Raw genomic sequence first — 19,713 nt, forward strand, 5'->3', positions numbered from 1 at the left:
TTGTGATCATAACAATAATTACCATAACCATTCATCTGGACACTAAATCCCAACGAATATGAAAGAAAGACATGAAATACACTGTTGAGGTAAACAATAAACAACAATGCTACTATAGAAAAAACTACTTCAATATTGACCCAAATAAAAAGAAAGTCTATGACCTGCTCCCTATATTATTACTGATCCCACCTCTTGCAAAACCCTACAATAAGACAATCTTCCTTGTCATCTCTAATAATCACCTCCAAAAGCAACTACAATAGGACTCCTAACATAATGTCTACCATCCGTCCATGTTAGGGTTCCAAATTCATGGTCTTCAGTTACGCCATCCCACTTAGCCTCAAAAGTAACCTTAAAACTCTTCTCATCACCCTTGTTCTCAAATGTCAAGATACTGGGCTCCACAGAAACTAAAATCCCATATGGTTCTCGAACGTGGGCTGCATAAGTTCCTGTTAGGCCTACATTCTTCACTTTTCTGATCACACTCATTGAGTTACGTAGCTGGCGTATAGTTATTGAAGGATTGTTGAAATCAAAAATACTAGTTGACTCGGGACATTTATAGGGACCATCAGAGAAGGGTTCTATCATGGTAGAGTTGTATCCGCTAGCGCACAGGAAGTCCAAGTAATCATTGATGCTCAAGTCATAGACCAAGCCTGGATCCTGAGCGCGGTTTGGTCTTATATGTCCAGAACCATAACTAAATGGTGTTGCCTCCAAACCATCTCTCCCATCAACCATTGGTGTCATAGTGTTGGCTCTCGTTCTTGCTGCAACACAGGACACAAATTAGAACAAGATTAACTGCATGCATGGATGTTCGCATTCGAAAATTTGCTAAAACGTCATGTAATAATATATGCTCTAACAATGTTAAATTGAGAATTAGGGAGGTCTTACCGGTTGTCATGATTGCAGATCTGATTGCAGCTGGACTCCAATCAGGATGGAGAGTTTTAAGAAGTCCGACCGCACCTGCAACATGTGGACAAGACATAGATGTGCCAGATTCGGTGATGAAAGGAGACTTGCGCTTATCAAAGTCAAAATCAGTAGGGCTGATTGCTTCACTAAAGGCTGCTATAATGTTCACTCCTGGTGCAGTTATATCAGGCTGTACATGTCGAAATGAAGTGGATTTTTAGTCCTTGTATATTTTACAAGGTCATTGCTTGATGAAAGTATCACAAACATGTGAACATAGAAGAAAACTTAAGATTAACAACAAAACCTTCAATATCTCTGGCGTGACAGTATTTGGCCCTCTAGAGGAGAATGCAGCTATGGATGGAGCAGGTTTTGTCCCTAACTTTGCTGTTGGTGCGGAAATATATCCTAGAGCATGGCTGTTAATTTTCGCAGCACATAAGAATTGACAAAAATAATGTGTGAAGTTAGTAGGGAAAAAAAAAAAAGAAGAGGTGGTAGAGCATACTCGGTGGAATTAATGTAGGCAAATACAGCAAGACCATCTGTGTAGGTAATTTGTGCTGCTGGGAGAACATGAGGATCTGCTATGATTTCGTTGCCACTTGCCTTGTCATTGCAAAGAATCATCCCTGCTGCACCAACTAAAGCAGCTTGATAGCCCTTATCCATTCTACCAGTTTCTCCTCTAAGACAAACCACAACTTTACCCTTGGCTTTCTCATGATCCAGTGATTTAGGCTTACACAACAAGCTAAATAACACATAAACAATGTCATCGCCTGTTTCACTTGGAATAACTACAAGTAGATAGTTGTGAATGTATAAATTTCAATTCGACCGTATAAAGATTTGAATAGTCTTATCTTACGCGTCTGCTGCAGATGCATTGGCAGCCTTGGCTTGTTCCCCGGTGATGAGGGGATAGAATTTCTTCTCAGGCAAAGGACTTGAAAGGCTTGTGCCCTGCCATGTGGAGAATGAATACACATGGAGGCTACAAAGGAACAAGAAAAAGGAACGAGAGTTGGTCTGTAAATTAGGGATGTGAACCTGGAGGCGCTTTCCGTTACGTAACTCTACAAAAGTTTCAAACTCTCTATCCAAGGTACTTGCTCCAACAGTTATAATCCAAGGTGCATTATTAGTGACCGTCCCATCCATTGGTCCAGAATTTCCCGCGGAGCAAACGACAGAAATACCATTTTTGACGGCATGGAATGCTCCAATAGCAAGGCCATCATTGAAGTAATCAGTAGGTTCGCCACCAAGTGACACCGAAAGCACATCGACCCCATCATGTATGGCCATGTCAAAGGCTTTCATGATATCTGCATCGAAGCATTCACTGCCATTGACCGGTGGCCAGCACACCTTGTAGGAAGCCACTCTAGCTTTAGGGGAACCACCTTTAGCAGTTCCATTTCCTAAGCCAAAAACATTTGCTCCTGGAACAAAGTTACCGCCTGCGGTTGACAAGGTATGAGTTCCATGACCATCTTTGTCACGAGCGGAATTATCAGAGGACGTGAGGCCTCCTGCATATGCAATATAACCTCTGTTGAAGTACCTAGCTCCTATAAGCTTCCTGCACAAATTTCCAAGCCTTTCATTCAATGGAGAGAACCCTAAATCATTTGGTTGTTATTGAAGTAATATAAATCTTCACCTAGTGTAAAAGCAAGCACACTGTGTTAAAGATTTATTTTATAGGTTTCTTATATATAACAATGAAGTAAAAAGACATTCACAAGTGAATTTATCAAAACCAAGCAATAATTTTTCATATCCTACCCCTCAGTATTTGTTATTTCAATATCCATGGTGCTTAGCAAGCATCAAACATCATTGACTTATGATGCATGAAGTACCATATTCATCTTATTAAATAACTAAAGGTTACGAATTTATAAATGTGGGAGTGTACGTAGAGCTAACCGATTGCAAGGGACTCCAACCGCAGTATCATTCTCACATGTTCCTTTCCATTTTGATGGTACGGGCCCAATTCCTTCCTCGCTAAAGCTAAGCGACTCAGGCCAAACACCTACACCATGTTAACGATTATGACAACAGTTTGTGTGTGTGTGTTGATGCTGTCAAATGAGCATGTTATATATGTATAAATCATCACATATTCTTGTTCACTTGGCCTTTTACTTTCAGGGATGAAAGTATTAATGCTCATTTTTGTGGTCCAATGTGCTATATGTGAAGGGGAATTAAGAGGAGAAAAGGTGAGGCAAAGAAGTAAGAAAAAGGGAGAGAATTAGAATACCGGTGTCAAGGTTGGCTATGATTGAATCTTCACCAAATCTAGCTCTCTTCCACAAAGAAGAGGGATCGACAACACCATCCTTTTCCAATAACATAAAATCCCATGAATGTGTTGTGTGTAGTTTTCTTCCCTGGTTCAAGAAAACCGACACGACGTTTGGATGCCCTGCATTGACCATTAACAATTAATTATATTATATATGTAGAGGGGCAAGTTCCATTTTCAAAATAAATAAGAGTACATAACATAGATGTTGTCGTGTAGGAATTAATATGCAATGCATTGATATTTTTCTTATAATTACGTGCAATTTCAGCTGCCTCTTCCTCCTCAAGCATGGCAGCAAAGCCATTGATATGCCTGTCATACGAGTAAATAATCGCATCTCTTGCCTTCTCCCTACTGCATGCATGAAAACATCAATCAAAACCTTAATTCTGATCACAAATAAAAAGGACATTAAATATAGAAACTATCAAAGTTTCTTGACATACGTACCTTCCCAAATATGATGCAAGAAACTCTTGATGAGAATCGGCTACTGCATCAAGATCAACCTTAGAAATTTGAGGACCATGTGCATGCGATCCCAAGTATACTACATAAGACTTTACAACACATCATCAAGGACAAATAAGAAATAAATGAGTAGGGTAAGGAAAATACTGAAAGCAAGAAATTCTTAACTGTAACAGCGTCTTTTAAAGAAATATATATATATATATATATGTATGTATGTATGTATATAATGCTCTGAGATACTACTAGTGTATAGTTTACCTTTTTGATTGCAAAAGCAGGGGACTGGAACAAGGAGAAAAGAATGATGAGCAGCAGAAGGATTGAAACCCTTGGGAACCGCATTTTGCTTCCTCTTTTTTCCCTTCCTCTCTCTGAATAGAAAAATAATAATGAAGTCAATCAAGTAGAGTGTTTGTGTTTTTATAACATGAAAATTGAAGAGAAACGTGTAGGGAAATGAGCACAACAGAAAAGAAGGAGGAAGCAAGGAAGAGTTCCAAGCTGAGGCCAATATATATATATATTGGTATATCGTAGTCAAGCAAAAGTTCTGCTAGCCCTAGAATATCTTGTTGTCGTTGCTGTTCATCAACCTACTTAGCAAAATCTTATTAGGACTTCTCTTAAGAGATATGCATCTCTCTCTGCTGAATCTAAAATCTACTCCGACTTAACTGGTGGATATGCATTGCTTTTTGTAAAATTAAAGGAGGATAACCACTTGAAAAATCACTTCCATAGAACTGAGATTTTTTCACTCTGTTAATATTTCTCTTTAATAGACAAATTTCGGCCATCTTTCTATCTTTTTTATACCAATTAATAGACAAATTTCGTTTTTCTTAGAGAAATCAATGACTTCAAGTTGTGTCAGCAAAAGGATCAAATGAACAAATATATCTTGTTTCCTTGAATATGAATTTTAGGTCTGCAAGACACACCAAAGTCAGCTTACTAAATAAATTCATGTCAGGGTCGGATGTAGAAATTTAAAGTCTACGTTGTCTCAAAAAACCTGGCACCAGAAATTAAACTACCATAGTAATAATTTATAGCATTATCACTAAAACAATATAAGCTCTCTCTTATGTAAAATGTGGTGGTGGAAAATGATATAAACCATAATTTTGGAATCTTATATATCTATTTTTTAAAAGATTGTTTTTTCACATTATATCAGAGTTTTACTGATCAAGTTTGAATCTCATTATCCCTTATACTATTTAATAAAAATTAAACATGAAGTAGCATGAGATTATGCAAGTTTCAAGTTTAAAAAACTTTTACTTAAAAAACATGCAAGATAATCATATAAATTATCTCTTAAAATTTTAATTAACAACTTAAGTTATTGAGGCTGCATCTTGAAAGAAGTTGGGTTTGTAAGTGATAGCTTTCGGCCCAGGAAAAATTTTTAAACATTTTTTAGGTTTTTTAGGCTTTTTAAAAGATTTTTTAAGCTTATTAAATTTAAATCCATGATCTAAATACAAATTCATCGATATTTCACTTCTACTCTCGTAATTTTTATCTCTTTTGCTTTAAAATATTTGAACATTTCCTTTTATTATAAATAACTAACCGAATGTTCCTTCTTTTTCTTCGTATTTTCATATTATTCTTACTTTTTTCCTCAAGGATTCGCATGTATGTTATAGTTTCTCTTAGAAAGACTTGAAAACTTAAAAAAAAATAAAAACTAAAACATAATTCAAGAAATTTAGCCTTGTTTGGTTTGCTTAAAATATTTTATAAGAAAATGTTTTTCATATTTTTTTATGTTTGTTACTAGAAAATATTTTCCTAAGTTTGTTTCTTGTAAAGTATTTTACAAGAAAACTGGTTAATAAAAAATATTTTATAATTAACATTTAAATTTTATTTATTTAATAAAAATATTTTTAGCTTATGAAACTTCTTAAAATATTTTAGTAATAAAAATTCACTTACAATATCATCCAATTATTTAAATCATCACCTTCATCTCACTATCACAATCTTATAGTACTCCTCCGCCTATACCTTTTCTTTAACAACCACCTTACAACCACTATCTCACCTCTTCCTTCAATATTGTTATCTCACCAGCACCATCACCTCCTCTGCTAATATGTATTATCATCTTACTATCATCTCCGCCCTCACCATCATTGAAAAATATTTGACATGCAAAGTATTTTTCAAGTCAAATATTAAAAAATAATTTTAAGGAAAAATATTTTACTCAAAACAAATAAACCCTTAATATTTAATGGTAATATATGAACTATTTGGAAATTAAAAGGGAAAATTAAGAAATTTTATGAAGACAAAAATGAAGATTACCCTGGCACTAAATTACTTAGAGATTGATATTTATGTTTTTGGAAGGAAATGTAGGTATCAGTTTTCATTTAATTTGTTACTTAATTTTTTACGGGGCTAGTGATCGAGAGATCATTACAATGAAACATGATTTGTCATGTTACAAAATATAATAAAATTAGGAAAGAATACGTAAGTAGCTTTCCTTATATATATATATATATATATATATATATATATATATATATCCCATGTTATTTGCCACAAAAACATTTACAACTCTACACCGAATTAATTCCGTGTCCAAACGTACTTTGACCATATTAATTATGACGAAAAAATATATATTAATTTTGACCGTTGAAGTTTGATTGGATCTGCAATGTTGAGGCGCACATGGCAGTGGAAGATAAGAGATCTGTTATAATAAAATCAAGATTTTTGAAGAAAAATAACATTATAAATATATAAAAACTTGATTTTATTTATTCATTCCTCTGCTTGCTAAAAAAAACTATTACAATTCTTAATGTAGAAAAATAAACTAGGAAAAAATATTCTATTCATAGACAAAAAAAAAATCAATAAAATCATTATAAAAAAGACTAGAAAAATTGAAATAGAAAGAAATAAAATTAACCAGGGAAGATATATATATATTTTCCTGGAAAGGCCACTGCGCGCATCCCATGCCTTAATCACTTCATATTTGATCAGGCTATAAATAGGACTAAAACAACCTCGTGCATGTTGCAATCTATACTCATCATCTAATTCATATTGTTTCAGCAAACGATCGAGGTAGCTAGATATATCGAAGCGAAGAAAATGGCAATGACTTGTTCCAAGATGGCATTTGTGGCCTTCCTTTTGCTGGCTGCACATTGTTAGTTTCTCTATATATTAATTCTCTCTTATAATAATAAATATCATGAATGTAGCTTCATTACATAGAAGTAATTATTGATGAAATCATTTTGCATTTGTAGGTTTTTCGCTCTCAACTACTGTAGCGGTGGCAGAAGGAATCCCTGCAGCAGCTGCTTTATCTTGCGAACATGCTGCTGATTGCAAGAAATACCCCATCGTGTGTCCTGGTTATTACGTATGTTATCAGAATAGTTGTAGGTGCATTAGCTAGTTAAAGACACCTCGGTTTGTCGAGCTTGTAAAAGCCATGGCGACTGCGACGTCCAACGTCTTCTTTACATGGCCTCATGATGAGCTGCGTTGTGAGGAGTTGGTGCGATTATCTGAATTGAAAAAAACAAACATCATGAATAAAGTATTATCATAAAATAGTCTTTACTGTATTCGTTATCATAAATTTTATCTTTTAGAATAATTCTAAATTTATCGACAAAATCTGGTCTACCAATCACGTATATATATATATATATATATATATATTCTAGCACCTATGTCACTCCGTATGTTTTCTAAACACCGAATCCTTAACCTCTAATTACAGTAACCTTGAAGGTTTTATATACATAGAGCTTTGCTCATTTTCAAACTCACGAATATTCCATCAAACACCTTAACATGAATGATATATGTTGAAATCTGAAGCAAATTTCGAGAGATTTGGGAACTTTGTACAGATGATATATATTACTGGGTTTTGAATATTGATATTTAAATCAAAGATTGTGTGTTGTATGTGACATAGATAGCAAATTAATGAAATGATGAAAGAGGAGAATGCTTCTAGATGCCTGGATGTGTGCTGATAATCCCCGGATGTTTATATGTTTATGAATCACGGTAGGAGAAATGAGAATAAACTTTACAATCTAGTAATTATGAAAGATAAATAACCTCTAACTGTGTGTGATCATACTGTTAAGCATGAACCGATATGGATAGATGAGTCGGCCTCTGAGCATGAATATGTTCTAACTCCATTTTGTGAGACCCGTGAATAATGAGGTTACAGAACTAATTAATTATGAAGATCGGTCAGCACAAACAGAGCCAGTATCATGAATCAATATCCAGGAAGAACAAAATCGGTAATTGTGCCCCATTTGCATTGAATTTTGTAATCAAGGATGCAATAATCATGGATTCTAAAGTTTGGTGAGTAAGAATTTTTTTCAAGTAAGAGAGTTTAACATGAGTTTTGTGTTTTATAATTTTAAACATACTTATTTTTCCTATAGTAGTTTTTTATTAAAAAAAATTAGTGTTCTATATATGATTTTAATTTTATTTGTATTTTAGTATTATTAAGATTTTCTACCTTTGAAGAAACGTTCAATTAATAATTTTGAGTTTTTCTGCAGCTTTTTGAAGATATGAAAGTATGAACAAATCTCATATCCTTTCACTATTCTCTGCCCCAAGAATTGAATTTGAATAAAGAGAATTTACTAAGAGTTCACAAACCATGCGGGAAGGTGGAAAGTCCTTTGCCATCAAAAACATTAACATCTCCAACCATGGCAGTACTATAAATAGAGTGATCTTTTGTACCTCTTGGGGGAGGAGGATGAAGGAGATCGAGAAGCAAAATAAATTTACAGAGTGCCAAGTTTACTCAGTTTGGACAAACCTATGACAAATTATTTACACTTTGCAAGAAAAATCAGTGCGAAGGCCATGATGGCAGCTCGATAAAGTAGATTCGAAGGCTATTGTCTAGGGACTGGGAGGTGGTCTACACACACACACACACACACACAGAAGCCGATTCATGTGCTAACTTGGTTTATAAATCGTTGCACTTTTAAATTAGAACGAAGAGGATGTTCAAAGATTTTTGGTGCAGAAGTAAAGTTTTTTGTTTCTTTTGCTGGGCCTAGGATCTGTTACAATTGATTTTTATTCTTTTACTTAGAGTAACGAAGCCTAATTTGTGTTTGAGGTGAAAACATATATAGCTGTGGTTAAGTGATTGGTAACGGCAGCTTGTTAAAATTGAATATTTTGTATTGATGATTTGCTGCTGGGATTGACAAGGAATGAAAGTCCTTTTTTTTTTTTTCCTTTGCAGAGATCATATATAACGACATGAGTTTAGCCTATGATTATATGTAAACTTACTGAATTAGCCACCCAGAAGAAAATCTGGTGCCATGTTTTGAGTTTATGATTGTGCTACTCTGTGCTATGTTTAAGAAGAAAACTTGGGCTGGGAAAGATTGCAAAACTTATTAATTCAGGGAAGATAGATTCAACAACGAAAATCCTCAAGGTACGTTAGCATCCTTCTTTAGTTCGCAAAGCTAAGCCATTGCCATGGTGGGCCTTGGTTTGTGCTGATCGTTACAATTATTCCAACAGGATACCGGGGCCATTGGGAAGCAGATAAAAAATGGAGCAAGACTGATGGGGTGTGACGCGGAGAATATCCAATGCCTATCCATCTGGAGGAAAGTCTTATTTCAAAAGGTTTGTGTATTTATACAAACTAGACTAGGAGCCTTGATTTCAAGTATTTTTAAGGGCACCAATGTGCTCTGAGGCATCATTTCATATTTTATAGCTGCTGAGTCCAAATCCTCTGGAATTTAGCTGTTGCATTTTTTATTCCTATTGCTGTTGGTTGAATGATGATAGCATAAAAAATGCAAGCAAGCCTTGCATTTGTTTTTTCCTCTATTGTATTTGTTGTTGGACGATCAAGTTCCAAGAAAGTTGTCGAAATGTGCTGACTCACAGATTCTACTTCTTCCCTTTCTTGTTGTTCAAGTTGGGGAAATTAACGATTAGACAAATTATTAGGAACTGCATTGTACATTAATCAGAGTGTTTGAAACATGCCACTAAAGCTTACATCAATTTCGCATGATGGAAATGAGATGTTTTCCATTTTATGTAAAAAGTTAAGGTTCAGAATTCAGAGCTAAAATTATGAGCTCTTTGGGCATGTCAAGGAGATATTTGCTGAAACAGATTAAATTTATGCTCGTAAATTATGTATAAAGGTTTCAAGAGGGACTGTCAGGGGAAAGGAAGCTGCCGGTGGATCCGTCGGACGAGTGCATTACAGGCAGTTGGAGCTGCTGGTGGATCCGTCGGAGGAGTGCATTACAGCCAGTTGGGTTTGCGTGTTGGTGGGAGAAACCACTGGTGGTGGCTTTGAAACACTCGGAGGGGATAAAACACACTGTTTTATTTCAAGAAACAAATAGCTTACAAACACAAAAGCTTAACAATACACGCCCTCTCTCTTTCTCTCTAGTGTTTCTCTCTACTCTCTCCACACATAATAACATAAGCTTAGCTAGCTATTTATACACAAATTCAAAACAAGATAATTCAACCTTCAAGTGTGAAGGCGGCTGGCGGCTGTGGCGGCAAACAGCTGGTGGCTGGCGGCTGGCGGCTGGCGGCTGGCCGGTTGGTGGCTGGGCGGTGACAGCTGGTGGCTGCCTTCCTTGACCTTCTGGATGGATTGAGTTTAATACAACAAATCTCCCCTTTAAACTCAATCGAGGGATGTCATGCCAAGCATGAACACTTCTCATTTCAATGCCTTCTCTCTGCTTGTAGCCTTTATCCACTAATTTGGCTTTCGTCTTGTAGACCCTTTTGACACCTATTGCTTTCTTGCTTTCTGGTGGATAAGTCAGCTTCCAGGTATCATTCTTCTCTTCTGTGATAGCTTTGTTGAAGCTAAGTGGGTCATTATCTGCAAAGAAACAAAACAGAGTTGTATCTTCCATGACCTGAGTGGTATCGTACAACTCTTCAAGATTTCTCATCCTTCTTGGTCCTTCTGACGAGGATGTTGCTGCTGGTGTTGATGATGATGCTCCTGGTGTGTTCCTCCTGTTGAATACAGGGAATCTGTGTACCGGACTTTGTGGTTCAGCTGCTGGCACAATCGGTTCTTCGACAAGTACTGTTGGTACTTCTTCACCTTCAAGGATCAAATCAATGTTGATCCATTTGACTGCTTCTTTATTATCAGTCCATTCCCAAGATTTATCTTCTTCAAAGATAACATCTCTACTCATAATCACCTTCTTCGTGATGGGATTATACAGCTTGTATCCCATCCTTCTCTCACCATATCCCACAAAGATGCATCTCTCGCTTTTATCATCGAGTTTTCTCCTTCTTGCATCTGGGATCTTTGCATATGCCACACAACCAAAGACTCGTAGATGAGTAACACTTGGTTTGTGACCACTCCATGCTTCTTCTGGAGTGACTCCTTGCAAACTTCTGGTTGGGCAGCGATTCAGTAGATACACTGCACATGATACAGCTTCAGCCCAGTATTGCTTGGGCAACTTCTTTGCTTTGAGCAGACTTCTTGCCATGTCAAGAATCGTGCGATTCTTCCTTTCAGCTACACCATTCAGCTGTGGTGTATAAGCTGGTGTTGTCTGATGTCTGATGCCTTGTTGTGTACAATAGGCTTCAAAGTCGTTTGCTGTATATTCTCCACCTTGATCAGATCTCACTGTTCTGATCATGTAGCCACTTTGCTTCTCCACAATTGCTTTAAAATCTTTAAAACAATTGAATACTTCTGACTTCCTCTTCAGAAAGTATATCCACGTCTTTCTACTAAAATCATCAATAAAAGTGAGGAAGTACCTATTCTGTCCAGTCGACATAGGCGTAATTGGGCCACACACATCTGTGTGTACTAACTCCAGTGGCCTCTTTGCTTTCCAGTTGACTTCTTTGGCAAAACTGGATCTGTGATGTTTGCTGAGGACACAACTCTCACAGACTTCATCTGGATGATCAATGTGAGGCAAACCTCTGACCATCTTCTTGCTTGCTAGCATCTTCAAGCTCGTGAAATTCAGATGTCCAAGCCTCAGGTGCCAGAGCCATTCTTCACTGTTGGTGATGGCACTCAAACACTTTGCTGCATCATACTGGATGTTCAAAGGAAACATCCTATTCTTGGACATTTTCACATAGGCCATTAATCTCCAATTGTTGTCTCTAATTGTCAGATGACAATTCTTCGAGTAAAAAGTATATCCTCTCTCCAAAAGTTGACCTAAGCTGATCAGGTTCTGCTTTATGGCTGGGACATAATAGACATTGGCGATGTAGCTGGAATCGCCGTTCTTCAACTTGATTGGGATGCTGCCTTTACCTTTGAACGGAACCTTTGAGGTATCTCCAAAAGTAACTAGACCTTGCTTGGTCTCATCTAGATCACTAAATAACTCTCGGTAGCCGCACATGTGATTGCTGGCTCCAGTATCTAGATACCATATATTTTCCTGTTTCTCGCCAAGTTCTTGTTGGACAAGAAATGCAGCTTCTTCTCTGTCATCCTTCTCTACATAGTTAGCTTGCTCACGTATCTCCAACGGAGCTTTCCTTCTGCATTCAGTGCTATAGTGCCCAAATTGATTGCAACTATAACATTTGATATTCCTCTTGTCACGGTTATTGTAACCGCCTCCTCTTCCTCTAGGAGTGAATGCTTGTTGTCCTCGACCTCCTCTGGTGGTGTTTCTCCCACCTCTTCCTCTAAAGCTTGTATTCCAAGAACCTCTTCCTTGGAATCTTTGGAATCCTCCTCTGGATTGTTGACTTCCTGCTTGAGTGGTATATCCACTTGTTGAAGTCTCCCCTTGCTCATATCTCTCTTTGAGCGACAACTTTGCTTGTAAGGCATGCTCGATAGCCTTATCTCCATTTCGCTTTACAATCTTCTGCTCATGAGCTTGCAAAGAACTCATAAGTTCATCCACTGTCAACTTGTCCACTTCCTTGGACTCTTCAATAGCGACAACAACAAAATCAAATTTTGGATCTAGGGATCTCAAAATTTTCTCAGTAATTCGAGAATCGACGATGGCTTCTCCATTTCTCCTCATCTGATTGACTATCACCATAATTCTTGTGTGATAATCAGAAATTGATTCTGAGGACTTCATTTGCAATAACTCAAATTCACCTCGCAAAGATTGAAGACGAATCTTCTTGATTCTGTCAGCACCTTTGTATTTTTGTTGGAGAGCCTCCCATATGTCTTTTGATGTTTCAGCGGAAGCAATGATCTCGAACGTATCTTCATCAAGACCTTGGTAAATGATGGTCTTTGCTTTGTTGTCCTTCTTTCTGTTGACTTTCAGGGCTTGCTTCTGTGCCTCTTGTAAAGCATCTTCTTCTTCTTTGGACTCTGGTTCATCATAACCATAGTGTACAATCTCCAAACACTCTTGTGAACCAAGGAATGCCTTTAATCTGATGCACCAACTATCATAGTTGTCTTTGGTCAGCTTCGGGATGAGTGTTTGTGTACTTTCTGTAGTCATTTTGCTCTTTTAATGACTATATCTCCTTCTGGGAGTTGAATTTGGCAAAACGGACACTGTAGATCGATCCGGAATGGTCGAAATAGTCGGGAACCGGTCTGACTTTGTAGAAATCAGGTCCGAAAATGGGTGAACCGGACAAAAAACCAATTCTGGGCGTCGGGCGGTTCGCTGGGTTGAACCGGGCATATTCTGTGGAATATTCTATCGGCTCGGCTTAGGCTAATAGCAGCTCGGCTTAGCGGCTAGGCTTGAAAAGGGAATATTCTCGGGAATATTCTTCGGCTCGGCTGGAGGCTCGGCGCGGCGCGGCTTTACCGGCTCAATATATGGCGCGCGTGTGGCTCAGTCGTCGTCTACCTCTGGGGGGCGTGGCTGCGCGTGGTCAAACAGTGCTGAATCTTCAGGCGGCGCGTGGGGGCTACCTCCGTCTCCGATCAAGCTGATTTTTGCGGCAGTGAGTTAGTCTGGATGAGCTCTACACGTTGGAATGATCAAAACTCGTTTTTGACAACTTTGAAAATTCGGCTATCTCCCAAAAACACTTCTGTTTCTGACGAACGGGGCTCTGATACCAATTGTTGGTGGGAGAAACCACTGGTGGTGGCTTTGAAACACTCGGAGGGGATAAAACACACTGTTTTATTTCAAGGAACAAAAGCTTACAAACACAAAAGCTTAACAATACACGCCCTCTCTCTTTCTCTCTAGTGTTTCTCTCTACTCTCTCCACACATAATAACATAAGCTTAGCTAGCTATTTATACACAAATTCAAAACAAGATAATTCAACCTTCAAGTGTGAAGGCGGCTGGCGGCTGTGGCGGCAAACAGCTGGTGGCTGGCGGCTGGCGGCTGGCCGGTTGGTGGCTGGGCGGTGACAGCTGGTGGCTGCCTTCCTTGACCTTCTGGATGGATTGAGTTTAATACAACATTGCGGGCATGCTTAAACCTGAGTAGTTTGAAAAGAAGGGCAGGTTGATGGCAACGGCCGCTTGCCTTCCCTGACCAAATCTATTCCTTTGTGTACTGCAGAGAAGGAGGCGGCCTCTGCTCCTGCATCAATCTTAAATTTAATTGTATTCATTTAGGGTATATATTTTTATAATATTTTTTTGAAATCAACACGTCAAAACAGAAAAAATAATTTAAAGCTAAATTTTTTTAAAAAAAAACACGATTGACCATGATGCTAAACAGGGCGTATTTTGATGAAGAATTACTTAAGCAGATTTTTCTTCCCCGCAAGGTATTCAATTGCATTCTGTTTTCACATGCTTTCCATGAATTATGCACTGTGTTTAACAAGTGGATCCGTGGGAACTTCCATTCTGATGGGCTCTTAAGAAATTCACCATGTGATTTTAGCCTTGTAATCTATCTCATCGAACACAGAATTTTTTCCAAACAAGAGTAGCTTGTGAATGGGCAGAAGTAATCTTCCGGCTTTGGAAAATGCAAGGAGGCAATCGGTTCCTAAGTTATATTGTAATCAAAATCTTCCGGTAGATGAAGATAATGAAAATAAAGGGAACATATCCGCTTGTATTTCTGTTTTAAAAATGTACAAAATCATAGTTATTGTATATCTCATCTCTTCAACTAAACATGTTTTTCTGTGTTTTTATATTAGTGATCTTGTTGTGAAATACAGAAGGTACAACAATCCTATCTTCACTTGCTCATCAACTAGATCAGGTAGATAATATATAGCTTGTTGAATCAGGAGGAGTCATATATATGAGCTTTGAGGGAGGGCATCAACAATTAATATCCATTCCCGGCCACCTTTCTACCCATATCTTTCTTGGATATTAGATAGGTGACAGACAGACAGACTGTCTCTTTTTACATCTTGCTCCTTTCAATCATTCAGTAGTACTCATTTACCATTCACAGTATATATGAAGGGAGTGTTCATTTTTACATGTTTTTAATTGTTTGATAATTTACCATTCACAAATAAAGTATATATATTACAATATTGCATACACGAGAAACGAGCACCCTTTGTTTCCTTAATTTGATTTGCCTAACTAACAATATTGCTTAATTTGTTTTTTTTCATCAACAAAAGGATTCCCACCACATCATCGATCAATGAAAAGCATTGCTTTTGTAGTTTAGAAGATAGATTCATTCTGCATAACAAGGACCAGACGACTATCTTTCTGGCATTTCTGTGATCCGTACTTGTTCGGTGCATAAATGCTAGCCAGCCAGCCAGTATAAAATCAACATGTGCATCGAAGAATACTGGTGCTGGTTCTGGCTGGCTCCCTTTTCCGGGGTCCAGTGGTCAGCCGAGTACTGGCCACTCCAAGTTAAGTTCAATAGTCAAAGTGGTTCTCCCTTAGCAGGCTTTAGCTCCCTTTTCCTCTCCCTCCCTTCCTTGCATGTCATAAATGGACCCCTCCTCCTGTGTTCATAAGGATCCAAAACATAGCGTGAATGAAATGGAAGAAGAGGATTCTATATATTTTATCTTAGCTGCAGGCTACTTACTTTTTTGAAATTCATTTATACATATACAATAAAAATTATGTATCAGTATGATATATATATACACACACTACATATCAAGAGAATAACATGCATGGAGGTTGATGATACGGCATGAGACAACAACCTCCATATATATTATTCTCTTCATATATAGTATTTCATGCTGATACATAATTTTTATTGTTTTTTGTTAAATGAAATTGTCCATATATATTATATAGAGGGAATTAAATCCTGTAGTGAGGACACAACCACAACTACCACCCTGCTACAGTTTGTCTTATTTACTGGTTTTGGTTTGGCCTCCTCTAGGAATTATCAAAATCTTTATCCCTCGACCCCAATATTAAATTAACATAGCTACCTACCTCTATATGAATCCAATCAATACTTCGTTGCATTAATTAATTGTATAAAAAGCAATTATATATATATATATATATATATGATAAATCTAAATTTTAAAAACTCACGGTTTTACAAAATATATTCGACACTAGCTAATTCAAATAGTCACCATCTTGAGAAGAGCCCAACTCTTATGGAATCGAACTAGAAAAAGAGTTCCTAGAGACTCGGCTACATTTTAGATCAAACTTTTTTTATACCTTTAGGTGTATAAAAGTATTTTATTGATTTATCATATTTCATTTACATTAATGTTGTATAAGGGATAGTATACAAAAAATATTTTAATGACCTACTATATTTTCATCGCATTAATATTTGTGTAATGAATATTTATCCCTTATTAATACATATGTCAGGAATGTTTTCCCTCACTAATGCTATCAAAAGAAAATTACATTCTAATTATCTTCTCTACAAAAAAACAAGACTTGTGAGCTATATAATATCCCATAAATTCTTCAACCTATATGTTCACAATCTTCATTATTATCAAAGTTTCTCTCTAAAATATCATTGGTTTTCTCTAAAAAAGATAGTTACTTAAGCATTTGAGAGTTCTTAAATCCACCAAATAGAATTTTTATAGGTATCATCCATTTTGATTTACAATATACCAACCACCAGCCAACTTGGTTAGAAAAAATGCATCAGATTACTAGAATTACCAGACTAATCAATTATCCAACATATAAATTTTATTTAGACTACTTAGATTTTTTAGAACATCTCTAGTAAAGTGAAGCTTATTCTTAATATATATATATATATAAAGATTTGGTCAACAATGAAGCTTTTTTTTTTAATTCAGCTTATTTTTTTAATTTTCTCTTTTCATTTTGTTATTTTTTCATTTATTTCATCCTAAAGTCTTTTTGTATAATTATTAAGGTAATCTTTAATTAGACCAGCAACCTAATTAGTTCAAGTCAAGATAATTTCTCTATCCTAAACATTTTTTTGTTGTATTTAAATAAATTTTTATTTGACCACACAATATAGCTCATAAACTATAAATTACTAAAACTAATATATTCTAAGAGAATGTAACTGTTATATATTTTGTATTTTGATACTGTCATTTTTTCTTACAAAAATTAACAAAGACAAATCAAAGAAGACAGGAGTAGTTAATATTCTTTGAAACAGTTGTGATGCAATAAATCCAATCTTTTGTATATGTTTGATATTATAATATATATAGGATGTTTTTGAAAAGTATTTTTTGTTTAAAATATATTAAGATAATTTTTTATTTTTAAAATCATTATATTAAAAATATTTGAAAACATTAATAAAAAAATAATTATTATTTTTATTTTTAAAATCATCATATTAAAAATATCTAAAAACATTAATAAAAAAACATCAAACTAAACATTTTTTTTAAACGCATCTAAATAAAATTGCTAACACAGAAATAAAGAATGCCCACGTCCAAAAAGAAAGAGACTGAAAAAAGAGCAACCATGCACATACAACTTGAATTAATTAATCAAAAGAAATCATAATATTATGGAGATAATGAAAAGGAAAGTGGTGGGGGACGATCACCTTTTCCAAGGAAAGAAAATCCAAGCAAAGTTACCTGTAAAACCCAGGCAGCTTTGGCTGTATCTATGGAGCTATTTGCTACCTAAAATCCGTTGCTGCCGCCTTCTCTACCACCTGTATTTCCCCCTCTTCATGGATTTTCTTCTGTCTTCTGTCTCCTCCCTCTTGTTTTTCTTCTCCCTCCTTACCAACCCCTTTAAATCCCCCACTTCCACGTACTATTCTTTGCTTGCAATCAAAGTTAGAGTGATCGTTCTATACAAATCAAGAGAGAAAGATGAGGTAGTGAGAATTGTTCTCTCAATTATTTGCTCACCTCCCAGTCTTTCTGTCATATATATCATCTCTTCAACTGTAAGTGTCTTAGTTTACACCTCCTGGTGTTTTAGCAATGGCATTTTCTCTGCTTGTTAATTGCTCTTAATCAAGTAATCATGAATCGACCAAATTTTCTTGAACACCATGTCTTCTAACTCTAGTCTTTCAAATTAAGGAGTCGCTTGAGAAAAGCATCATTTATTCGTGTCACTAGTCAATTGAAGCATACGTCATAGAGGTTAATTAAGATCACATGGTGTCTATGGCAATGCAGGGCATTTGTTAGATTGTGTACTTTGTTTGCAGGTTGAGAGCACTTACTACTATAGCAAGAGCTGCTTGGTCTGAAAGAATGGCCTGCCTGGCTCCCTGAATGCCATCTAGGAAGCTTGTCAAAGAGTGTTGGCAACCTTTCTATTTGGCATGAGGGGAGTCGAGCAGGCCAATTAACAACAGCTTACAGCTACCCTGTATTGAACTCATGAGGTACCAGCAAGTACATTCCTAGCTATATATACTATAATTTCCTCTGCAGCTGGTAGTGCTACCTAGTACTGAAAGAGCCTAACCTCTCAGGAGATTGTTATTGCGACTCCTGTGCGATTCATGAATAAGGTAAAATCAAACACCATTAATTTCTAATTAAGTTATTTAAAGAGTACTAAGCTTCTTTTTGCCATTGTATGAGTATCAGAGAATATCAACATCCTAGTTTCCTTTTGAGTGTGTGATAGCTATCGGATATAATATTTAATGCCATTTTTGAACGGTACTGCAGTCAATAATATTGAGTGTTGATTGTTCTAGCTGATCATGATTAACTTTAATTATTTTTTATGGATGAATCTGTAAGGTGAAAAAGAAGAAGCATGATTAAACAGATGATTTGATAGACCCTGGATTAATTAGAGAATTGATAGGTGCATTATTATGATCACATACTAATTTATATGCACCTCAATCAAGTTTGGCAGTACTGTGCGTGGCTATGAGAGATGTGTGTCTGGGAAGAAGCCATGTATTGTTGTGGGCCCATAACCATTCAAATATCTACAACCATTGAAAAGGATCGATGTAAACAATCAATCTTTGAACTCTTGTTTTTAACTGATGATTTGTAGCTCTCTTTAATACAAGGGTCTGTTTCTGTAATATATATGGACGTCCTCTCTCCTTGTACGTAATTCTTCGATAGCCTCCTAATTTACCCCATCAAAGCTTCGATCGATATATGACATGGCTTTTTAAAAGAGCAGTGCATTTTTTTTCCTTAAAATATGGTAAGATTTTTCTGAATCTATGGTAACTTCTTGTCTGGGTCTAGGATTCACAGTCCTGTCGGTGCTATACTTGTCAAGCTCGATCAGTTGCCAACACTTAAAGCATCCCACTAATTCCATAACATAGTTAACAATACTCTTTTAAAACCCGACTTGATGCAGCGGCTTGACTTGTGATCCGGATAATTTTGGATCTACATTATTAAAGAATCATGTTAATCTAAAGTTTTATACTTTTAAATAAATTACTCTTTAACACATTTCTTTAAATGAAAACTCCTTAAACTTGTACAGATCCTAATAAAATTGAATTCATAATTACTTGATTAAAAAAGGTATGATACCATATCAAAAACAA

At 36.2% G+C, this 19,713-nt stretch overlaps 1 protein-coding gene and 1 long non-coding RNA gene across 3 annotated transcripts; one reads left to right on the plus strand and one right to left on the minus strand.

Annotated features, from left to right (window-relative positions):
• Positions 1 to 4,210, minus strand: LOC7489187 (subtilisin-like protease SBT5.4). Its single transcript, XM_002308704.4, has 11 exons — positions 3,998 to 4,210; positions 3,716 to 3,825; positions 3,522 to 3,619; positions 3,218 to 3,382; positions 2,878 to 2,986; positions 1,993 to 2,527; positions 1,811 to 1,905; positions 1,448 to 1,693; positions 1,244 to 1,358; positions 913 to 1,126; positions 1 to 782 (listed from the first exon to the last, which is right to left on the minus strand). Exons 1-11 carry the CDS (start codon positions 4,079 to 4,081, stop codon positions 235 to 237), a joined length of 2,319 nt encoding a protein of 772 aa, XP_002308740.4. The 5' UTR covers positions 4,082 to 4,210; the 3' UTR covers positions 1 to 234.
• A 13,524-nt stretch (positions 4,211 to 17,734) lies between these two features.
• LOC112327960 (uncharacterized) lies at positions 17,735 to 19,327 on the plus strand. Of its 2 annotated transcripts, none has more exons than XR_002982488.2 (2): positions 17,735 to 18,690; positions 19,042 to 19,327. It is a non-coding gene; the product is annotated as an uncharacterized LOC112327960 (long non-coding RNA). The 2 variants fall into 2 exon arrangements; XR_002982489.2 differs by having other exon boundaries at positions 19,050 to 19,327.
• Positions 19,328 to 19,713: the final 386 nt, after the last annotated feature.

Source organism: Populus trichocarpa, chromosome 6 (assembly GCF_000002775.5).
Source record: "Populus trichocarpa isolate Nisqually-1 chromosome 6, P.trichocarpa_v4.1, whole genome shotgun sequence".
Lineage (NCBI taxonomy): Eukaryota > Viridiplantae > Streptophyta > Magnoliopsida > Malpighiales > Salicaceae > Populus > Populus trichocarpa.

Bases quoted from the DNA above. Each gene is read 5' to 3' on its own strand.
- LOC7489187 (XM_002308704.4), bottom strand. From the start codon at position 4,081: ATGCGGTTCCCAAGGGTTTCAATCCTTCTGCTGCTCATCATTCTTTTC. The intron at 1,127-1,243 runs GTTTTGTTGTTA...CGACATGTACAG, and splicing joins TCACGCCAGAGATATTGAAG to CCTGATATAACTGCACCAGG. The intron at 783-912 runs GTAAGACCTCCC...CCTGTGTTGCAG, and splicing joins ATCTGCAATCATGACAACCG to CAAGAACGAGAGCCAACACT.